This window comes from Oncorhynchus mykiss, chromosome 17 (assembly GCF_013265735.2).
Source record: "Oncorhynchus mykiss isolate Arlee chromosome 17, USDA_OmykA_1.1, whole genome shotgun sequence".
In the NCBI taxonomy this organism is placed as follows: Eukaryota; Metazoa; Chordata; class Actinopteri; order Salmoniformes; family Salmonidae; genus Oncorhynchus; species Oncorhynchus mykiss.
Window position 1 is genome coordinate 74583130 of NC_048581.1, and position 19068 is coordinate 74602197.

General features: G+C 44.2%; 1 protein-coding gene across 1 annotated transcript; it reads right to left on the reverse strand.

Moving 5' to 3' along the window:
* Nucleotides 1-14175: 14175 nt before the first annotated feature.
* On the reverse strand, nt 14176-18708 carry LOC110494556 (protein snail homolog Sna). The gene is made up of 3 exons (XM_021569725.2): nt 18316-18708; nt 17234-17746; nt 14176-15617 (listed from the first exon to the last, which is right to left on the reverse strand). The coding sequence occupies exons 1-3, from the start codon at nt 18389-18391 to the stop codon at nt 15433-15435; spliced, it is 774 nt and encodes a 257-aa protein (XP_021425400.1). The 5' UTR covers nt 18392-18708; the 3' UTR covers nt 14176-15432.
* Between the last annotated feature and the right edge of the window lie 360 nt (nt 18709-19068).

The window sequence follows — 19068 nt, forward strand, 5'->3', positions numbered from 1 at the left end:
TACTGCTTCTTAGACTTGCTTTCAATGAGAATGACAGATCTATAACTCAGTTCATCCAAAAAGTAACATATTGCAGCTTTAAATTGCTGATACCAGATTGTAGAGTAGGCCTTTAGAGTAGAGCCGAATCTTGACTGGCTGCTTTAAATAATGTAGCTATTTCTGCAAATGGCAACAGTAATCAGGTTTCCATCCAACCTTTTTATGCGTAAAGTACATGTCGGATAAAAAAATGTCTTGACAGGCCTGATGGAAACAGGTTTTTTCCCCCGTAATGTAAGGGTTTTCCTGTGGTGAAGGAGAGGCGGACCAAAATGCAGCGTGGTGGTTATTCATGTTTTTAATAAAGACACATGAACAGACTAAACAAAACAAGAAAAGTGAAAACCTAAACAGTCCTATCTGGTGCAAACACAGAGACAGGAACAATCACCCACAAACACACAGTGAAACCCAGGCTACCTAAGTATGATTGTCAATCAGAGACAACTAATGACACCTGCCTCTGATTGAGAACCATACTAGGCTGAAACATGGAAATACCCAAAACCTAGAAAAACAAAACATAGACTGCCCACTCAACTCACGCCCTGACCATACTAAATAAATACAAAACAAAGGAAATAAAGGTCAGAACGTGACAGTACCCCCCCCAAAGGTGCGGACTCCGTCCGCAAAACCTTGACCTATAGGGGAGGGTCTGGGTGGGCGTCTGTCCGCGGTGGCGGCTCTGGCGCGGGACGCGGACCCCACTTCACTATTGTCTTAGTCCGCCTCATTGTCCGCCTCCGTGGCTCTCTAAGGGGGCAACCCCTCTCAATGACCCCACTGGACAGAGGGGCAGCTCGGGACAGAGGGGCGGCAGCTCGGGGCTGAGGGGCACTGGCGGCCTCTGGGCTGAGGGGCACTGGCGGCCTCTGGGCTGAGGGGCACTGGCGGCACCTGGCGGCACTGGCGGCCCCTGGCTGACTGGCAGCACTGGCGGCCCCTGGCGGCACTGGCGGCCCCTGGCGGCACTGCCGGCACTGGCGGCCCCTGGCTGACTGGCGGCACTGGCGGCCCCTGGCAGACTGGCGGCCCCTGGCAGACTGGCGGCACTGGCGGCCCCTGGCAGACTGGCGGCCCCTGGCAGACTGGCGGCACTGGCGGCCCCTGGCAGACTGGCGGCTCCTGGCAGACTGGCGGCTCCTGGCAGACGGGCGGCTCCTGGCGGCTCCTGGCAGACGGGCGGCTCAGGCGGCGCTGGGCAGACGGGCGGCTCAGGCGGCGCTGGGCAGACGGGCGGCTCAGGCGGCGCTGGGCAGACGGGCGGCTCAGGCGGCGCTGGGCAGACGGGCGGCTCAGGCGGCGCTGGGCAGACGGGCGGCTCAGGCGGCGCTGGGCAGACGGGCGGCTCAAGCGGCGCTGGGCAGACGGGCGGCTCAGGCGGCGCTGGGCAGACGGGCGGCTCAGGCGGCGCTGGGCAGACGGGCGGCTCAGGCGGCGCTGGGCAGACGGGCGGCTCAGGCGATGCTGGAGAGGAAGGCTCTGGCAGCGCTGGACTAAGGAGCTCTGGCGCCTCTGGAATGAGGGGCTCTTGCGCCTCTGGAATGAGGGACGGGAGCTCTGGTAGCGCCGAACAGGCGGAAGGCTCCGGCAGCGCTGGACAGACGGGAGCACCTGTAGGGGTGAGATGGAGAGACAGCCTGGTGTGGGGGGCTGCCACCGGAGGGCTGGTGCGTGGAGGTGGTACCGGATAGACCGGACCGTGCAGGCACACTGGAGCTCTTGAGCACCGAGCCTGCCCAACCTTACCCGGTTGAATGCTCCCGGTCGCCCTGCCAGTGCGGCGAGGTGGAATAGCCCGCACTGGGCTATGCAGGCGAACCGGGGACACCGTGCGCAAGGCTGGTGCCATGTAAGCCGGCCCAAGGAGACGCACTGGGGACCAGATGTGTAGAGCCGGCTTCATGGCACTTGGCTCAATGGTCACTCTAGCCCGGCCGAGACGCGGAGCTGGTATGTACCGCACCGGGCTATGCACCCGCACTGGGGACACCGTGCGCTCCACAGCATAACACGGTGCCTGCCCGGTCTCTCTCGCCCCCCGGTAAGCACAGAAAGTTGGCGCAGGACTCCTACCTGGCTTCGCCACACTTCCTGTGTGCCTCCCCCCAAGACATTTTTGGGGCTGACTCTCGGGCTTCCATCCGCTCTGCCGTGCTAGCTCCTCATAATGCCGCCTCTCTGCTTTTGCTGCCTCCAGCTCGGCTTTGGGGCGGCAATATTCCCCTGGCTCTGCCCAGGGTCCTTTCCCGTCTAGAATCTCCTCCCAAGTCCATCTCTCCAAATAGTGCGACCTCTCCCACTGCCGCTGCTGCTCCCCCTGCTGCTGCCGCCTCTGTTGCTTCTCCTGCTGCTGCTTTTGCCATTGCCCGTTACCACGCCGCTTGGTCCTGTTGTGGTGGGTGATTCTGTAAGGGTTTTCCTGTGGTGAAGGAGAGGCGGACCAAAATGCAGCGTGGTGGTTATTCATGTTTTTAATAAAGACACATGAACAGACTAAACAAAACAAGAAAAGTGAAAACCTAAACAGTCCTATCTGGTGCAAACACAGAGACAGGAACAATCACCCACAAACACACAGTGAAACCCAGGCTACCTAAGTATGATTCTCAATCAGAGACAACTAATGACACCTGCCTCTGATTGAGAACCATACTAGGCCGAAACATAGAAAACCCAAAACCTAGAAAAACAAACATAGACTGCCCACCCAACTCACGCCCTGACCATACTAAATAAATACAAAACAAAGGAAATAAAGGTCAGAACGTGACACGTAAACTTTCCAAATGTCGACAAAACAAAATATGATATACAATGTGGAATCTTTTTGTGTCGGTAAAATGAATTTTGAGAGAAATAATGGTGGAAATGCTTTTATGCTCGAATATTGATATAATAACCATCATATTGAAGTGAACTTGGAGTCGCACATTGACATGTTGAGTGATCCTCCCATGACTCGCTGGGAAAGCATGCAGTTTATTAGCTTACAGATAACATCAATATTGATTAACTTCACATGGTTGTGAAATTGCAAGGTGATGATGACCTTGATGCTCCTTTCCAATAGATATCGAGGGTCTTATTCTGGTTACATGATCATCAACGCTTGGCTGGCTGCCATTTGACAAATAAAATAATCTTGCTCTTTTCTCCATAATAATCTCATCATGTAGGCCAGGGCTCTCCAACCCTGTTCCTGGAGAGCTACCATCCTGTAGGTTTTCACTCCAACCCTAATCTAGCACACCTGATTCTAATAATTAGCTGGTTGATAAGCTGAACCAGGTTAGTTACAACTGGGGTTGGAGCGAAAACCTACAGGAGGGTAGCTCTCCAGGAACAGGGTTGGTGTCACGTTCGTTGTACGGAGGAGACCAAGGCGCAGCATAAGATGAATACATACTTTAATGAAGACGAAGAACACTTAACAAACTATACAAAACAAACCGAACGTGAAGCTATAATAATACTAGTGCAGACACAGGCAACTAGACATAGACAATAACCCACGAAATACCCAAAGAAGATGGCTGCCTAAATATGGTTCCCAATTAGAGACAACGATAAACAGCTGCCTCTAATTGAGAACCAATCTAGGCAACCATAGACATACATAAACACCTAGATAGTAAACGACCCCATAAACCTACAAAACCCCTAGACAGTATAAAAACACATACATCACCCATGTCACACCCTGACCTAACCAAAACAATAAAGAAAAGGGCGTGACAGTTGGAGACCCCTGATGTATGTTGCTGATGTATATACCTGCACTCAGATACTATCTGCACAGAGCACTGTTTTCTAGAGCACACGTGCCAATACCAGAGGAGTTGGGGTCGTAACAGGCCTACCTATGCAAGGTTCATTTCACTATCCCCTCCGTTAGGGAGAGCGTGTCCCCACACTTCACTATACCAAGTCCCTCACGCATGCACACCTCTCCTATGGCCTGCAAGGCACCATCCCACTACAACGATTTTTGAGAATGGCAACTCAGGTCTCCCAGCCTATAGGCAGACCTGCTAACCACTGCTCCAATAAGGGTCGTAACAATCCACCTAGGCCTACCGAGGCAAGGTTCGTTACAATAGGTTTACAGCAGGTTCTTTGAGACCTCAAAGCTGGAGCAAGAGTTTTGATACAATTGCATCAGGTAAAGAATGGAAAGCTACATGAGATTTAAAAAAATTATAACTTCAGTTCCTTGCATGTGGAATTACTTCATCCTTAGATCCCCAATGTAAACTTTATATCAATAACATTGGTTAGAACAATACTGTCTTTGTAGTGGATGTGAATCTCCCCAGTGGAGGCTCCTCAGAGGAGGAAGGGGCGGACCATCCTCCTCAGTGAATTTCATAAAAATATTAATAGTGAAATATTTAAAAAGTTATCATTTTTAAATAAAACTATATTAAATATGTTCATATCACAAAATAATTGATTAAACACTGTTTTGAAATGAAGATCTACAGTAGTCTCAGCAGCACTCTGTAGGGTAGCACCATGGTGTAGCAGGAGGATAGGTAGCTTCTGTCCTCCTCTGGGTACATAGACTTCAATACAAAACCTAAGAGGTTCATGGTTTTCACTAAAGGTCGACCGATTAATTAAGGCATGGCCGATTAATTAGGGCCGTTTTCATAGTCGGTCATCAGCATTTTTGGACCCGATTATGGCCGATTACATTGTATTCCACAAAGAAACTGCGTGGCAGGCTGACCACCTGTTACGCGAGTGCAGCAAGGAGCCAAGGTAAGTTGCTAGCTCGCATTAAACTTATCTTATACAAAACAATCAATCTTCACATAATCACTAGTTAACTACACATGGTTGATGATATTACTAGGTTAACTAGCTTGTCCTGTGTTGCATATAATCAATGCCTGTTAATTTATCATTTAATCACAGCCTACTTCGCCAAACGGGGGATGATTTGAGCTCATTCACGTAAAAAGCACAGTCATTGCACGAATGTACCTAACCATAAACATCAATGCCTTTCTTAAAATACATTTTATATATTTTTAAACCTGCATATTTAGTTAAAAGAAATTCATGTTAGCAGGCAATATTAACTAGGGAAATTGTGTTACTTCTCTTGCGTTCATTGCATGCAGAGTCAGGGTATATGCAACAGTTTGGGCCGCCTGGCTCGTTGCGAACTAATTTGCCAGAATTTTACATGATTATGACTTAACATTGAAGGTTGTGCAATGTAACAGGAATATTTAGACTTAGGGTTGCCGCCCGTTCAATAAAATATGGAACGGTTCCGTGTTTCACTGAAATAATAAACGTTTTGTTTTCGAAATAATAGTTTCCAAATTCGACCATATTAATGGCCAACGGCTTGCATTTCTGTGTTTATTATATTATAATTATGTCTATGATTTGATAGAGCAGTCTGACTGAGCAGCCTATATACTCCTAAGATTAGGCTGGCAATAGTAAAGTGCCTATTAGAACATCCAATAGTCAAAGTTATATGAAATACTAATGGCATAGAGAGAAATAGTCAATGCATCATAATTCCTATAATAACTACAACCTAAAACTTCTTAACTGGAAATACTGAAGAACTAGGAATATTGAACCACCAGCTTTCATATGTTCTCATGTTGTAACGTTCGTCGTCCTCGTCTGAGGAGGATGAAGGATCGGAGGACCAATGCGCAGCGTGGTACGTGTTCATGATGATATTTATTAAACTCAGACCACTAAAACAAATATAACAAAGAGAATGACACGAAACGAAACAGTCCTGTCTGGTGAAGACACAAAACAGAAAACAATCACCCACACCACACAGGTGGGAAAAGGCTACCTAAGTATGATTCTCAATCAGAGACAACGAACGACACCTGCCTCTGATTGAGAACCATACCAGGCCAAACACAAAACCACAACATAGAAAAACGAACATAGACTACCCACCCAACTCACGTCCTGACCATACTAAAACAAAGACATAACACAAAGACATTTTGCATTATTTAAACCAAATTGAGCATGTATCCTAATTTTTTGAGACTAAATAGATTTTATGTATGTATTAAGTTCAAATAAAAGTGTTCATTGTTCATTCAGTATTGTTGTAATTGTCATTATTACAAATATACATTATATATATATATATATTGTTTAAATTGTCCAATTAATCGGTATTGCCTTTTTTTGATCCTCCAATAATCGGTATCGATATCGGCGTTGAAAAATCATAAATCGGGTGACCTCTGCTTCTCACCCCCCTTCCATAGACTTGCACAGCAACTATGACAATTTCCGGAAGACATCCTCCAACCTATCAGAGCTCTTGCAGCATGAACTGACATGTTGCCCACCCAATCAAAGTATCAGATAATGAATCTAGTGCTGAAATCATAAGCTACAACTAGCTAGCACTGCAGTGCATAAAATGTGGTGAGTAGTGTTTATTTTATTTAACTAGTGTACTCAAAGAGAAAGACAATAACTTAACTATGCTTAGCTATGGCTATCCAACACTGGAAGTCTTCCAAGTCAAGGTAAGCTTTTGGTTTTATTAATTTATTGCCATCGGGGCCCACCAGTGTAACTGCTAAACTGCTTGCTGCAGACTGTACACTGTACTTCATGATTGGAGCGGGTTTACTAATGCGTTAGTTCTAGTAGTTCTAGTTGGCTATGATGTGACAATGATGTAGGCTGTGTGTAGCGGTTAGCAGTCATGATATGAAGGTTTGGCATGGAAAGGTTTTTTTGCGTGGTCACAGACAGCTGATGTGTTGTGCACTAAAGTCCACAAGCGAAGGAAAAAGGTGAGAGGAGGATAGTGCGTAGATAGTTGCGACAAGGAATTATACAACAAGCAAAGTGATCATGCTGTTTGTATGTGGCTGCTATGAACCTTTTGCGCGTGATCAGGAGTGTATTCATTTAGTCGATTCTGTTGAAAAACATTTCTTAAACAAAAGCAAACGGAACGAAACGGGGATAAACATACCTGAATTTGTTCAATTCAAACTCTCGTTTGCAACGGTTAGACTAATGATTACACCCTAGATCAGCTAGATGCAGGCAAGAGTGTGCAAGGTAGTATTGAATGTGTCACTGTGTCACTCAAAGTTCTCTCAACCTGTGCATCTACGTTGTAAACTTTCATTCATAAACTTTCATTTAATTTCATAATCATCCTCCCTCATCTTAAACGACATCGACTGCCACTGATCTCCCCTGTAGCTGTTTGGCTGGAGTACATCAGTGGCATTGCTCATTTCTGTACATTTTACTGTTTCAAAAACACAGTGAGGCAAAAAAGTATTTAGTCAGCCACCAATTGTGCAAGTTCTCCCACTTAAAAACATGAGAGAGGCCTGTAATTTTCATCATAGGTACACTTCAACTATGACAGACAAAATGAGCAAAAATAAACTTTTCAAGCCAAACGTTTTCAAACAGCCTACATCGTTGTCACTATATTAGCTAAAGTAATGTCATAAACATAGATATTAGAACTACCGCAGTAGTAAACCCACTACAATCATGCAGTAATGTTGGTGTACAGTCAGTAAGCAATGTGTAATACCAAAAGCTTACCTTGACTTGGCAGAGTTCCAATGTTGTGTTGTAAAGTCATAGCTTGCTAGCTAAGTAAGTGAAACTGAAAAAAATTGACACTCTATTTCTCTCTTGCTTCTCTTTCATTTTGGAATAAATTAATTTGTTCAAAACTATTCAACTATTGTCTTTCTCTCTCTTTGAGTCAACTACTCACCACATTTTAAACACTGCAATGCTAGCTAGCTTAAGTTTATGCTTTCAGTACTAGATTAATTCTCTGATCCTTTGATTGGATGGACAACATGTCAGTTCATGCTGCAAGAGCTCTGATAGGCTGGAGGACATCCTCCGGAAGTTGTCATAATTACCATGTAAGTCTATGGAAGGGGGTGAGAAACATGAGCCTCCTAGGTTTTGTATTGAAGTCAATGTACCCAGAGGAGAATGGAAGCTAGCTGTCCTCCGGCTACATCATGTTGCTACCCTACAGAGTGCTGTTGAGGCTACTGCAGTCCTTATTTGCAAAATAGTGTGTTTTCATCAGTTATTTGGTTTAGTATAGTTTTATCTAAAAATGATTTATTTTTAAATGTTTTACAATTTACGTTTTTATTAAATTCACTGAGGAGGATGGTCCTCCCCTTCCTCCTCTGAGGAACCTCCACTGTAAGGAATGGGTGGATTTAGGTCAAGATCCCTTGTTTCCTGTCCTGGCATAAAGGCTGGGTTTGTTTTTCCCAGAGTGGGACGGGCCACCCTTCCTCCCCAATCCCCAGTGTGAGGCAATGCCCAGGAGGGATAGAGGGAGAGAGGGAGAGGGCTTAAGTGCCATCCGTCCTTCAACCTCTCCCCCTCTCCTTGCTTCTCACTGGCACTGAGTCCTCAGCAACACATGTCTCTGATCAAGTGCAGCCTGCGTCATCAGTTAGTAAACTCCAGGCTCCAGGAAAACCAACAGAGAGCACATTCATCCCTGGCGACCCTGTGACTGAGTGTGTGATTCATTACTGTTTAATATGCACTCTATTCACCCCAACAACTCGACCACCTCTCCAATCCTGTCCTCAGGCAGACTCCAAACCCTGATGAAATCCATCATTAGACATACTTGTGGTGTTACTGTTGTTGGGTTCTTTATTTACCAGGTGCAGTTGTCCATGGCCTATTTGCAGACAGAGAAATGGCAGTATAGGTGAATTTGTTGGTGTGAGCTTTCTCTTCACAGGCAACATACAAAGAGGAGACCATTATTTTCTGTACGATAGGAGGGTTGTCGAGTATACACTACCAGGCAAAAGTTTGGACACACCTACTCATTCCAGGGTTTTTCTTTATTTTTACTATTTTCTACATTATAGAATAATAGTGAAGACATCAAAACTATGAAATAACACAAATAGAATAATGTAGTAACCAAAAATAATAGTTAAACCAATCTAAATATATTTTATATTTGAGATTATTCGAAGTAGCCACCCTTTGCCTTGATGACAGATTTGCACACTCTTTGCATTCTCTCAACCAGCTTCATGAGGTAGTCACCTGGAATGCATTTCAATGAACAGGTGAGTCTTGAAGGCTAGGCGTCCCGCTAGTGGGACAACTTCCGGTGAAACTGGAGGGTGCACAATTCAAATAAATAATCATAAAAATGATGGATTTGAAACATTTAGGTACATACAAGTGTCTTATATCGGTTGAAAGCTTAAATTCTTGTTAATCTAACTGCACCGTCCGATTTACAGTAGGCTTTACAGCGAAAGCATGCCATACGGCGCCCAACATCAAAATATTTTTCCACCGGCACAGGTTTCATAAATTCACAAATAGCGATTAAATATACACTTACTTATTGAAAATCTTCCTCTGATTTTTCATCCAAAGGGTCCCAGGTATAACATGTAGTGTCGTTTTGTTAGATAAAATCCTTCTTTATATCCCAAAAAGTCTGTTTAGTTGGCACCATTGATTTGAGAAATCCACTCGTTCAACAAGCCAAGATAGGAATCCAAAAATCTACCCCTAAACTTTGTTTTAAAAAGTGAAATTACATTTCTGTTTAATCCTCAGATACCCTAAAATGTAAACAATCTATAATATTCCATACTGAAATAAATATGTTCAATAGGAAACCGATATTAGCAGGTGCGCCTTGTCTTCATGGCCGGTGCACACATGAATTTCCAAGCAGATGTCTTTGTACTAAAACTCATTATTCTTACTCGTTTTGGAAGAAACAAGCATGAAACCTTTAACAAAGACTACTGACACCCAGTGGAAGCCATAGGAATTGCATACTGGGAGCTAGATTTAACTATTTCCTTATACGTTCCATTGTAAGAGCATGGGCTCTCAAAAAAAAAAAATTTTGGTTTTTCTTTGGATTTTCTCCTACCATATCTATTGTGTTATAGTCTCCTACATTATTTTAACATTTCTACAAACTGTCTTATTTCCAATGGTATCGATAATATGCATAACCTGGCTTCAGGGCCTGAGCAACAGGCAGTTTACTTTGGGCAAGTCAGTCAGTCGGAAATTGAGAAAAAAGGACCCTAGCCTGAAGAAGTTTTAATTTGTGGAATTTCTTTCCTTCTTCATGCATTTGAGCCAATCAGTTGTGTTGTGACAAGTATGGGTGGAAAACAGAAGATAGCACTATTCAGTGAAAGACCAAGTCCATATCATGGCAAGAACAGCTCAAATAATCAAAGAGAAATGACAGTCCATCATCACTTTAATACATGAAGTTCAGTCGATGCGTAAAATTTAAAGAACTTTGCAGTCGCAAAAACCATCAAACGCTATTGTTATATCTAGCTTAGCTGTCAAAGAATGCACAACTGCACAGTTTCACATTGCTTTCATTCTAAGGACCTGTGCCACTCATTCTGACATTCTGACAATCCATTCATCCGTAAAGCCACACACTCTCTTAAACCATAACAACGTACAGTACGGCGAACAGCACGTCGTACCATACATAACTGTAACGGCCGTTGGTGGAAGAAAGTGAGGACCAAAGTGCAGCGTGGTACGTGTTCGTCATGTTTATTTGAAACTGAACACTAAAATGCAAAACAACAAAGAGACGACCGAATCAGCTCCGTCAGGTGCAACACACACTAAACAGATATTAACTACCCACACCACACAGGTGGGAAAAGGCTACCTAAGTATGGTTCTCAATCAGAGACAACAATAGACAGCTGCCTCTGATTGAGAACCACACGGCCAAACAACACAGAAATCCAAAACATAGAAAATGAGCATAGAATGCCCACCCTATTCACACCCTGGTCTAACCAAAATAGAGGATAAAAACCTCTCTATGGCCAGGGCATGACAATAACAGCTATGATGAAACTGGCACTCACGAGGACCGCCACAGGAAAGGAAGACACAGAGTTACCTCTTCTAAAATAAGGGTTAAATAAAAAGTGAAATACCTCTGCTGCAGAGGATAATTTCATTAGAGTTACCTGCACCTCAGATTGCATCCCAAATAAATGCTTCACAGTGTTCAAGTAACAGACACATCTCAACATCAACTGTTCAGAGGGGACTGCATGAATCAGGCATTCACGGTCAAATTTCTACAAAGAAAGCCCTACTAAAGGACACCAATAATAAGAAGATACTTGCTTTGGCCAAGAAACACGAGCAATTGACATTAGACCAGTGGAAATCTGTCCTTTGATCTGATGAGTCCAAATTTGAGATTTTTGGTTCCAACCACTGTCTTCGTGAGACGCAGAGTAGATGAACGGATGATCTCTTTATGTGTGGTTCCAACTGTGAAGCATGGAGGAGGAGGTTTGGTGGTGTGGGGGTGCTTTACTGGTGACACTGTCTGTGATTTATTTAGAATTCAAGGCACACCAGCATGTCTACCACAGCATTTTTGCAGAGATACGCCATCCCATCTGGTTTGAGCTTAGTGGGAGTATCATTTGTTTTTCAACAGGACAATGACCCAAAACACACCTCAAGGCTATGTAAGGGCTATTTGACCAAGGAGAGTGATGGAGTGCTGCATCAGATGACCTGGCCTCCACAAACACCTGATCTCAACTCAATTGAGATGATTTGGGATGAGTTGGACCGCAGGGTGAAGGAAAAGCAGCCAATAAGTGCTCAGCAGACTGTAGGAAAAGTATTCCTCATGAAGCTGTTTGAGAGAATGCCAAGAGTGTGCAAAGCTGTCATCAAGGCAAAGGGTGGCTACTTAAAATAATATAAAATATAACATCTATTTTGATTTGTTTAACACTTTTTAGTTTACTACATGATTCCATATGTGTTATTTTTTTAGTTTTGATGTCTTCACTATTATTCTACAATGTAGGAAAGAGTAAAACTAAATAAAAACCATTGAATGAGTAGGTGTGTCCTTACTTTTAACTGGTACTGTACATGGGTGAGAGGTGCTTAGATAGCTATTCAAGGGGAGATGCAAGTAAAAACAACTTTAATGCAAGTAAAACACACCCCAATGTCTTACAAAGACTATCAACATAAAACTAGTTGCACTTAACATTTCTCCTGACAATTTACTTAGTTGTTGAGTTTATATTTCTTGGCACGGCACACATTGAAAAAACAATGTAACTGCCCCCTGAAATCAGCATACTGCACTGCCATGTTGGGAAACATGCAGAGTAGAGAACCACAGACAGGGACTGGCACCTGAAGGAAAGCCCCGTAGGAATCCACAAGTGTAGAACTCAGCAGCACTCAGTGTAAATCTGCGGGTCGGCAGCGGTGTGGCCAGGGAGAGCTACCCCCAGGCCTTCTGTATCATCGGTGCAGGATGAGTCGTGTTTATGGGAGGCTGACAGCTCCTTCCTGTATCCCAGGCCCTGAGCCCTCTGTGAGCCCTGGCTGCTGCTGCACTGAAGGCCGCTCTCTCTCTCTCCCCCCTGACTGGGACTGGGCCTGGGAGCGGGCGTGGGTGGGAGCAGTGGGGGGGATGGGATTTGGTGCAGTGGCAGTAAGCAGTGAGGGTTAGCACTTTAGCCCCTCGGCTCCTAGCCTGTCTTTTTTTGGGTGAAGTAGGCCAATGTAAACTCCCATTTCCTGCCGGCCTGTCTCTGAGGGGGAGAGATGATCCTCCTGTGAAGAGAGAGAGGGCTGCTTCTCTGCAGGGACACTTCACACTAGCACACATACATATACATAAATAGATATACAACCAAGAGAGAGAGAGAGAGAGAGAGAGAGAGAAATACACAAACACAGTGGGGCTCTGGAATGTTAAACACATGCTTTATGGCATAAATAGCAGCCACTTTTGGTAAATTACAGTGAGTGTTCTGGCACTGGGAAGCGCGCAGCAGGAAAAAGTTCTCAGATTTCAGAACCAGGCATTCTACACTCCCAAAGGAAGAGGAGTGTCATGTACTGTTTTCAGTTATTAAAATGTTTTGAAATATATACAGTAACACTGAGTGTGGTGAGGGTTATGATATTGTGGGGTTTCAAATGGTAGCTTGTGTTTAAAATGGTTCTACATAAACTTTGTGGCAAAGATCCGATTAAACTACAGAGACATGATTCATACAACAGAAAGAGTGATTCCAATGTAGTATTAAGAAGTTTTGACTAACTAGAGAGCATAATCCGACTATAACCATTACTCACTTCAACTTGCCATGCTGTGTGATATTATTTGAAGAGCTGATACCCTTGCCTGAGAACAGGTTAAAAATGCACAACATAAAACTGCTCTCAATTCATTCCAAGCAGCTGGAACTTAAAAGGCCTGCTGTACAAGAACATCCAGGTCAAAGGTGCAATAGTAACAACCAAATGACTCATATAAGACTCTTTGTTAGTACACAGCTGTATGACCAAATGTCTAGAGCTCTTCTTTCTAACAACTACCCAGACCCAGTGGTTAGCATGTGTCATGTGATTCACTAAACAGACTAAAACTCACAACAGAAGTCTTATCTCCAGCTCTGTGAATATTTTCCTGACTGTGAAGGAAATGATGAGTTTAAGAAGCATGTGGCTAGCTGCTCCAGCTGACAGAGGCTGAGTGGAACAGTTTACATCACCTTCTGCCACAGCCCACGCACCCTCACTGCTCTGTGACCAGACCTGATCACTCAGAAAACCATGGGAACTTGGACTCTCCTGGCTACACAGACTCTGACTCACTGTCTGGGCTACAGAGTAGGAGACTTAACCCCCTCAAAACAAGGAAATAAAGACTTGGAACAAGGTTAAATAAGATGAATGTTGGCCAACATTCTCGTTCTTTACTCTCTCTTTCACACACTTGCGCAGTGTTTAAACAGTGGCTGCAGGAGGCGAGTGGCAGGTGGAGACATTGAGCAGGTGCGTGCAGTTGTACCTGTCCATCACTCAGTGTGTTCACCTGCCTCTCTCTAAACATCACAATGTCCAACTCAAACTGCTCATCCACAACCAACACACTACATTTACAGTTGCTGAAAGAGAGCCATATCCCAATTATCAGTCTCTAACCAAACATGTACATACCTGGCTGTTGCATAAGCAGTGTTAACTCAGACTTTTAAAAAATTGCTCATTTTAAAAGGTAACCACTTTTTTTTAACATAAATTACTTTATTGAATGTAAATCCATCAGCTATGAAATATTTGAAATAGAAGTGAAAGACAAACAAACACAGTAAAACATTGAAATAAGACTACATACAATCTGAACATTGCACTGTAAAACACCACCATATAAGGCTTAGGATTTTTTTTATCCATCTCTGTATAGCCAGGGCTGTGAAACCGTGCTTCTATGAGACATTTTATTTGGCCCCTTCTTCCCCCAGTTCTGAGTGTTTGATGCATAATATTAATACACTTAGTCAACATTTAAAAAACTACTACCAGTTGAGGTAAGAAGGCACGGCACATCTTTGGTTTAAAATAATAGATTTCATACAACAAGTTTATATCTTACAAAAATGGTGGTTCTCTCTACCATTGTCGAGAACAATGGGAATATTTAACACTGTGGTAACCTGGAGTGCATGGCTTTCAGGAATTTAAACAACATTGAAGGAGCAAAGCTACCATGAGGAATGACGACAGAAACAAATGGCTTTATCCTATTTCGGGAAACACATCAGATTACAGTGGGGCTTGGTGTGGTCAAAATAACGGCTTAAGACAAACCCACTGGAGACAAAAGCATACAAAGGGACCAATGGACTCCATCCTCTTTGTGACGATGACATACTTCCTCTTTCTAGGGGCGGTGGAAGTCACCTGTTATCGGCCCAGTAGAGGTCAGGGCCAGAGCACCTGTTAGCACCTGTTAGCACCCTGTCTATCTACACCACTCTACCAGCGACAGCTGTGTGTGTATGTCATGCTGAGAGATGTATCCCACCCACGCACCTTTACATCTCTCAGCAGCTGTGTCTGTGTCTAGGCCATGATGATCCGGAGCTGGCTTGGCCAACACCGAGGCTGGGCTAGACTCAAAAGTACACGGTCACACTAACCCCCATGAGTCTACATTCTGTATGAGAAAAAACAATATTGGGATTGGAAGAATGGCAGGATTACAGAGTTCATAACATCTACCAGATTTGACTTGCAATGGGAGGAGTTTGAAAATCTGAGGAGTTCCTTAAATGTGATTGAAACAGAGAAACTGAGATGGCTATGGAAGTTGCATTCAAAGAGAATAGTCAGGGTCAACTTCCTCTTCTACTAGTAAATGGTGGATCTATGGTCTCTGTTGGCAGATTGGTTCAGGCTCCTCTAGTCTTGCTTATGGTATGGGTCTGTAGATGCCCCCACCGCCCTGAGGTCCCGGAAAACTGCCTGGCTCATTCCTGCTCACGCTGTGGAGGAGCAGCAGCTGGCTGCACTGTGTTTCTGGAGGAGGGACATGCGGCTGAAGGTACGGGAACACACGCCACATTGGTACTTCTTCACCTCAGCGTGAGTCTGCAGGTGCGCCCGCAGGTTGGAGCGGTCAGCAAAGGCACGGTTACAGTGTTGGCAGGAGAACGGGCGTTCACCTAAGGAGGAGATCGTAGGAGGAGCATGGGTTAGAGATGCATGACACTAACTGTGACTTTAAGGACCACACACACCGCACCGAATGTTGATCTGCCGTTCATCTGTGTGGTGTGTTTTAGGGACCATCTGCTGATGTACGTCTGACTACCGACATTGTCGCACAATTCTACACGAAGACAGACACAGCCGGCACTCTGTTCAGAGGGGCGAAGTACTCTCGGCACGCAAATGCTATTGGTGTGTCCAAGCCTTTAAGCCTCTGTCTGTATATGAGACGGGGTCTGTGAACCTTGGCTTTGATTAGCAATACAATGCTAACTTTTCTCCCCCACACAATAATATCAATTTTGCTGTCTCAGGCTGTCTCAGCAGAGTGTTTCATTAACACCTTAGTGAATCACCCTCAAAGCTCATTTAAAGGGTAATGATGAATCTGGTGTCAGGCTAGGTGAATCACTACCAGGCTTGAATTAACATGATTAAATCAGTGCCAAATTAGATTACTACTTTCAAGTTGCTGCTGGTGGTAAGTGGGCAGTTTGATAGCTGAGAGCTTCCTTATGCTCTTTGTCCCCTTCATCATAAGATAATCCTGCATTCTGTTGTCTCAAACAGTAGCCAATGATACGATCATTCTCAGTGAGTCATTGTTAGGGCTCCCGAGTAGTGCAGAGGTCTAAGGCAATGCATCTCAGAGCAAGAGGTGTCACCACAGTCCCTGGTTTCATTTCAGGCTGTATCACATCCGGCCGTGATTGGGAGTCCCATAGGGTGGCGCACAATTGGCCTAGCGTTGTCCGGGTTTGGCCGGGGTAGGCTGTCATTATAAATAATAATTTGTTCTTAACTGACCAGCCTAGTTAAATAATAGATACAATAAAAAAATATATATAAAAAATGCAGTAAGGTAGAGTCACAAAAGAGCCCCACGGTGGAGGTGTCATAATACCCATAAAACCTAGAGGTCAAACAGGGAAATGGTTCCAATTGGTTTTCAACCATTCATTATTCCTATAGGGGATTTTAGAAACGCTTAAAATACAGGCTGTTTAGTGTAGGCTTACCCTGGTGTGACGTTTTGATAGCCATGTAAATGTTTCTCAGACAAGGTGACTTTCATCAATATATTCGGCTCTATTCACTCTCAGAGTTTCGAAAATGCTAACTAGCATCAAAGTAGACATCACGCAAGACAACAAATCCCTGCGAGCTCCTGCACATCATCTCTAGCTGGCACCTTTGCTAACAGGCACATTTAAAGAAATGTAACTAATTTATTAATTACTACATTTATCTAACATTAGATAGTTAATCCAGAGATTATGAACTTTTCCTCAACTTCACAGTCTTGTAAGTGTTTCTAAAATCCCCTATGGGAAAAATTAATTGTGGGGGAAAAAAACTATTGGAACTATTTCCTTATTTGACCGTTAGATTTTATGGGTACTATGACTCATACTGTGGTACTCTATGAGTGATCAATGACCAACGAGCCCACAGGGCTTCTTCATGTGCTCATGTCTACCACTACACTGTAATGATGATCCAATAAACTGAGTAACCAAACCTCCCTTCCACCAAAGTCATACCAAATGGCAAGTGTAGGAGTTCTTACCAGTGTGTGTGCGAATGTGGCCGCGCAGCAGCCAGGGCCTGGAGAAGGCTTTCCCGCAGGTGGGGCAGACACAGGGTAGCGTGTGTGAGCGAATGTGCATCTTCAGAGCCCCCAGGCTGGTGTACTCTTTAGGGCAGTGCTTGCAGAAGAAGGCTGGCCTTGCAGCAGTGACTGGGGCCACTCTCTCATCCTCGTTTGGGGCCCCATGACTCTTGGTGCTGATGCGTTTGGGGCGCTGAGGGGGGTGGTAGGTGTCTGTGGATTCGGGGCTGGGGGGGTCAGAGGTGCGCCCCTCGTCCTCCTCCCCACTGCTACTGGCACTGCTGCTGAGGCTGGAGGGGGAGCTGAGGTCCAGGGGACCGGGGGTGGGAGAGGCATCAGTGGGGAATGTGGGGACGTAGAGAGCTGGAAGGAAGCTCACGTCCCATACCAGTCCCGCTGTGTAACAGGTGGTAGCTGAGTTGTTGTCCCCTGCTGGAAGCTCAGCTAGTGGGTACCTCTCCAGTGAGGTGGCTGAGGGATGAGGAAAAGGGTTAGAATACAGAGGTACATTTACAGCACTGTTGTCAGATACTAAGATGTTTTCATCATGTACATACGATTAATGTAACTGGAACGACACAACACAATAAAAAAAATATTATGATATTTGGATAGGCAACATATTTTCAACTTGTAAAGCAACAACTGCCACTGTCAAGTTTCTCCAGAGTATTTTTACACACACAAAAAAGAAGTTTCAGCAAAGCTGAGATTTCATGGGCCATTTCCTCCCACATATTTACATGGGGTAGAAACATGAATGGTAGCTCTGTACAGTTTAGGGGGAACTTTTATAATGGGCCTTACTTGAAAACTGAGAGAGAGTATAATTTATAAAGGTTGACAACAAGGAGAAAGTTGTAATGGATAAAGTTGTAAAAACTTAAGATCATGTAAAAATATATATATATATATATATATTTCCAAAGGTTTATTGTAAGGAACACGAATAGAGAAAATAGGTGTCTCCTATTCTGTAATATTTTATACATGTATGTATTCAGCTTCATACAAGGAATAAATAAAGTAAAGCTACTCACCATTTTGACACTCCAATTCACTGTAGTTGGGTTTTTTGTTGGCGAAATACTTTTTTACCAAGAAAGACCGAGGCATTTTTCCACTTTGCGAAATATGTGCGCAAAATATCCACTGGTTCAAACTGTGGAAATAGGCAGACGTCTAGGATTTAGATCCACATGAGAATGGCGGTATATAGAAAGAATAAAAGATTGCTGAAACGTATAGTCCACCAGTTTGTCTGAACTTGTTCAACTGTGGACCACTGTGTGACTATCTCCAAAATGCTGCTCTCTCTTTGCTGAAATACTCTGACACAGGCAATGGGGGTGTGCTCGCCCCGAGGGCACACCCCACCTACATATGAGCGCAGGAAGCGACACTCGCTAACCCATTCCTAAACAAAAACATGTGCCCCAAAAGCGATAACAATGGCCATCTATCAAATTGACCTGCATACAACACACATCAATGCAATAGTCTTTGACCATTCCGATTACGCAAATTAAACACTTGAGGGCAATAGCGCGCTTCCATAAACAGATTGACCCATCTGGAGACGTGCATGGAGACAATTGCGCAAACGTGTCAGATCACTAAACAGCTCATTTATTCGACTTCAAGACAATAATGATTGTTCTTTAAGACGCCAGTATGTCTGAAACAGGAGAATGATGGTTTGACTGCTGTGTATGTCGATTCTATCAATAGGTCCATAGGCCAACAGTCCAACTGATTAGGCCACATAGGGCGAGACAGTCCATTTTTTATTG